This window comes from Pygocentrus nattereri, chromosome 10 (assembly GCF_015220715.1).
Source record: "Pygocentrus nattereri isolate fPygNat1 chromosome 10, fPygNat1.pri, whole genome shotgun sequence".
Taxonomy (NCBI): Eukaryota; Metazoa; Chordata; class Actinopteri; order Characiformes; family Serrasalmidae; genus Pygocentrus; species Pygocentrus nattereri.
The window spans coordinates 12,199,132-12,204,007 of NC_051220.1; the positions used below are offsets into that span (position 1 = coordinate 12,199,132).

At 44.6% G+C, this 4,876-nt stretch overlaps 1 protein-coding gene across 1 annotated transcript in view; it reads right to left on the reverse strand.

Moving 5' to 3' along the window:
- Positions 1-362: 362 nt before the first annotated feature.
- pacrg (PARK2 co-regulated) overlaps positions 363-4,876 on the reverse strand; it is a 136,791-nt gene continuing 132,277 nt past the window's right edge. Inside the window, exon 5 of the mRNA XM_037542228.1 lies at positions 363-714. Within this exon, the coding sequence (XP_037398125.1) occupies positions 554-714 (161 nt within the window). The 3' untranslated portion in view covers positions 363-553. The remainder of the gene's footprint in view (positions 715-4,876) is intronic.

The window sequence follows — 4,876 nt, forward strand, 5'->3', positions numbered from 1 at the left end:
AAATAAAGACTTCTTTTATCCCAAAATAATTAGTTCCTTGAAATGGAATAACTTATGTTTTGGCAGTGTATCTCAAAATCTGAAGAAAGCAAGTTGTTATTTAGTCAATATTTTGAGATAATAAATTTAATTTTAAAATGTATATGTATATTAATTTGTTTATGAGTATTAGATAAGAAACAGTGATTTTTGTTCTCCACATAAAGAGAAAGGGCTTCTGTAATAAAGTAATAACCACTCTGTGCCGTGTGGTTGAAAAATTAACATCACTGTAAAATGTTTTTGAAATTTTGAGTTGAAAACTGCTGGATTGTGTATTTTTGGGCTGAAGTGTTTGTGATTACAGGACTCAGACACAGATGTACAGCAGAAGCAGTTTAATTCTGCAGAGTTCAGAGACACAGTAACAGTCATTCAGTGCAGGAGAGGCTCAGAGCAGCACAGACAGGCGAGTGTGTGTGTGTGTATGTCAATTTGAGTGTGTGAGTGAGTGTGTATGTATGTTTAAGTGTGTATGGGTGTGGATTTGTGTGTGTTAGTGTATAAGTGTGTGTTAGTTGAGCAGGCAGGACTCGTATGTAGGGATCATGTATTTGATGTTGATGAAGGAGTCCTCTCCTCCGTAACGCTCAAACACCTCCAGCGTCTCCTGGATCAGATCTCCAACGTTCTCCCGCTTCTGCTGGCTGTAGTCGATACCATCTCCAGAGTTTACTGAAACAGAGCACACACAAGTCTTTAAGTTAAAACAACCTGCATTTCAATAAGAAAATAGCACCGGCCACCCTCACCACCGCTCGACGACACGCCACACTCCAAAGTCTTGTGGAAAAGTTCACAGAAGAGTGGAGGTTATTATAGCCACAAAAGGGAGCAACTCCATATTAATGCCTATGGATTTGGAATAATACGCCCAACAAGCTCATATCAGATCAAACCAAATTTATTTGTATAGCACTTTTTACAACTGATGTCACAAAGCAGCTTCACAGAATTCCAGAAAAGACAAAGTTTTAACATGAATGTAAAAACCCCCAGGTGAGCAAGCCAGGGGCGACAGTGGCAAGGAAGACTCCCTCAGAGCTGAGGAAGAAACCTTGGGAGGAACAAAGGCTCACAAGGGGGGACCCATCTTCCTCTGGTAAAACTACCTATTAATGTTTATACTACTAATATTAATAGCAGCAGTATAAGTATCATAGTAGTGACAGTCAGTTGTCCACATTTTAGCCATACGGTGTAAACAACACAACAATGATGCTCTATAGAGAACTGAGAAAAGAGTGTCCAGAGAGTCAGAGTGAGAATGAAATCAGGGAAATCTTAAGTGCGTGAGAGATGGAGGCTGTAGTGGACAGTACGGGGGACAGTATGGTGGACTGTAGAGCAGCAGCTCAGAGACAACAACAGTCTTTATTCTCGTTAAGCGGAGCGGATTACTGAGCAGACTCCAGAGGCCCAACACATTCCACACAGCTGTTGGGGGGATGTTGATGGACAGGCCAGATGGGACTCCTTCAACAGTGTGGTAACTGCAGTGCTCGCTCTGAGCTGCCAGACCTCACAACAGTTTGGTTACGATTCTTTAATAAATCAGTCAATAATTCTAGTCAAACCAGCACTTTCGATGTAAGTTGCCGTCGACTCTCAACGTGATTTCAGGCGCACACATCCCCCTCCAGCAGTGAACATCCAGGGAATGGACATTGAAAGACTGGACTCCTATAAGTACCTGGGTGTGCACCTTAACTATAAACTGGACTGGTCAGACAACACTGCTGCACTTTACAAGAGAAGACAGAGCAGACTCTACCTGCTCAGGAGACTGAGGTCATTTGGAGTGCAAGGGCCACTCCTGAGGACCTTTTTTGACACAGTGGTGGCATCAGCCATCTTCTATGGAGTGGTCTGCTGGGGCGGCAGCATCTACACTGCAGACAGGAAGAAACTGGACAAACTGATCACGAGGGCCGGCTCGGACCTAGGGACTCCTCTAGACCCAGTGCAGGAGGTGGGAGAAAGGAGGATGCTAAACAAGCTAGCATCCATGCTGGAGAACTACTCCCACCCCATGCATGAGACTCAGTTCTCATGGGTAGTTCCTTCAGGGACCGGCTCCTTCACCCCAATTGTGTGAAGGAGCGCTATCGCAGGTCCTTCCTTCCTGCTGCTGTGAGACAGTTCAACCAGCACTGCTCCAAGTAGGCCACACACACATACAATATACACACACAGAATACACACACAGAGAATATACACACACACATAAAATATACACACATACATTATCCAAGCACATACAATACACACACACATACAGAATGCGAACATTCTTCATTGTGCAATATGTTCCTATGTTCCTAAGTGCAATACAGATTTCTATGCAACTCTTATTTTATTTTATTATTATCCTTATTTCCTGTAAATAGTCTAGAGATTTAGCTTTAATTTTTATTATTTATAATGTTGATAAGGTTTATACTGTATCCCATTTCTATTACTGAGTGCCTTACTCCTGTTACTCTGCTGCTGCTGTAATACTGTGAATTTCCCTGCTGTGAGTCTAATAAAGGATTATCTTATCTTATCTTATCTTATCTTATCTTATCTTATCTTATCTTATCTTATCTTATCTTATCTTCATGCTTCCTGGTTTTGGAGGCATGCAGTTCCAGCAGTGTAGGCAACTTAACCCCAATTGTCCTCTCTGTAGACCTGGTGATGCACTGCAGTCTGTGGAGGTCATGCTTGGTGGCTGAGCTGCTCCACATTGTGATGGACGTGGTGATGACAGACTCTATGATGGCTGTATAGAACTGCACCTGGGGCAGGTTTAACTTCCCCAGCTGACGTAGGAAGTTCATCCTCTGCTGGGCTCTCTTAATGATGGAACTGATGTTGCTGTCCCACTTCAGGTCCCTGATGATTGTTGTGCCCAGGAACTTGCAGGACTCCACTGCCATCATGGTCCTGTCCAGGATGATAAGTGCTGACAGGGCTGGAGGGCTCTTCCTGAAGTCCACTGTCATCTCCACTGTTTTCACTGTGTTTAGCACCAGGTTATTGTAGCTGCTCCAAAGGACCACCTGATCAACCACCTATCACCATCTTGGATGAGACCAATGACTTTAGTGTCATCTGCATACTTCAAGATTTCGACTGAAGGCTCCATGGAGGTAGAGTCGTTTGTGTACAGTGAGAAGAGCAATGGTGAGAGGACACAACCCTGTGAAGCGCCTGTATTGATGATGTGTTTTAGGTGAACTTTCCCAACCTCACCTGCTGATCTCTGCCAGTGAAGAAGTTGGTGATCCACTGGCAGGTGGGGCTTGGTACGCTGAGTTGGAGTAGTTTGTTGTGTAGGTGTCCTGGGACGATTGTATTAAAGGCTGAGCTGAAGTCCAAGAACAAAATTACATTCCTAGGTGTTCAAGCTGTTGAAGAATAAGCTGGAGTCCCATGTTCACTGCATCATCCACCAACCTGTTTTTCCAGTATGCAAACTGCAGGGGGTCTAGCAGAGGATCTGTGATGTTTTTCAGATGGGAGAGCACCAGTCTCTCAAAGGATTTCATGACTAGAGAGGTCAGTGCAATGGGTCTACAGTCATTTAATCCTGTGACAGTTGCTTTCTTGGGAACTGGTACTATGGTGGAACATTTGAAACAGGAAGGTACGACACACAGCTCCAGTGATTTATGAAAGAGCGCTGCAAAGAGTGGTTCGAGCTGGTCAGCGCAGACCCTCAGGCAGTAGGGTGAAACACCATCTGGTCCAGGTGCTTTCCTCACTTTTTGTCTCCTGAAGAGTTGATGCATGTCCTTCTCGCAGATCTTCAGGGCAGGCTGAATAGATGGCTGAAAAACAGGAGAGTGTGTATCTGTGCTGGATGGGTATTTGAAGCTGAGCTTTTCAATCCTGCAGTAAAAGGTGTTAAGCTCATCAGCCAGCTGATGGTCACCCATTGTCTGGGGGGGTGTCCTTTTGTAGCTGGTGATGTTCTGCAAGCACTTCCAGACGGTTGATGGGTCATTTGTGGACACCATAATCCTCAGTTTGTTTGAGTAGGTCTTTTTTGCAGCTCTGATTCCTTTATTGAGTGTGTTCCTAGCCTGATTGTACAGAGCTCGATCTCCACTCCTATATGCTGCTTCTTTAGACCGGCGCAACTGTTGCAGTCTGGAATTAAACCAGGGCTTGTCATTGTTATATTCAAGTCCTGGTGGGAACAAAGTTGTCTTCACAAAAGCTGATGTAGGATGTCAGAGTATCCATATATTCATCCAGGCTGCATGTAGCATCCTCAAACACACTCCAATTTGTTAATTCCATACAGTCCTGAAGCCTTTCTTTAGCTTCGTTGTTCCACTTCTTCACAGAGCTGACTACAGCTTGGCACACTTGAGCTTCAGCCTAAAGGTTGGAAGGAGGTGGATTAGTGAGTGATCGGAGAGGCCCAGAGCAGCACGGGGAACAGAGCGATAGGCTATCTTTAACACAGTGTAGCATCTGTGTAGATCTAAAATGTTACTCTCCCTGGTGGGGCAGGTAACATGTTGTCTGTATTTAGGCAGTTCGCTGGTGAGTTGTGCTCAGTTGAAGTCCCCTAAAATGATAAAAACAGATTCTGTGTGTTTGAGCTCTGTGCTGGTGATCTCGTCTGGAATATAGACTCCTGTGAGTACAACAGATGTAAACTCCCTCGGAGTATAAAATGGTTTGCAGTTTATAAGAAGTGTTTCCAGATTAGGGCTGCATATTTGTTAACACTGTGACATCTGTACACCAGCCTTGGTTGATGTAGAAGCAGATTCCACCACCTTTCTTCTTGCCCGAGAGCTCTGTGGAGCGGTCCGCTGGAGCGCGCTGTCCAGGG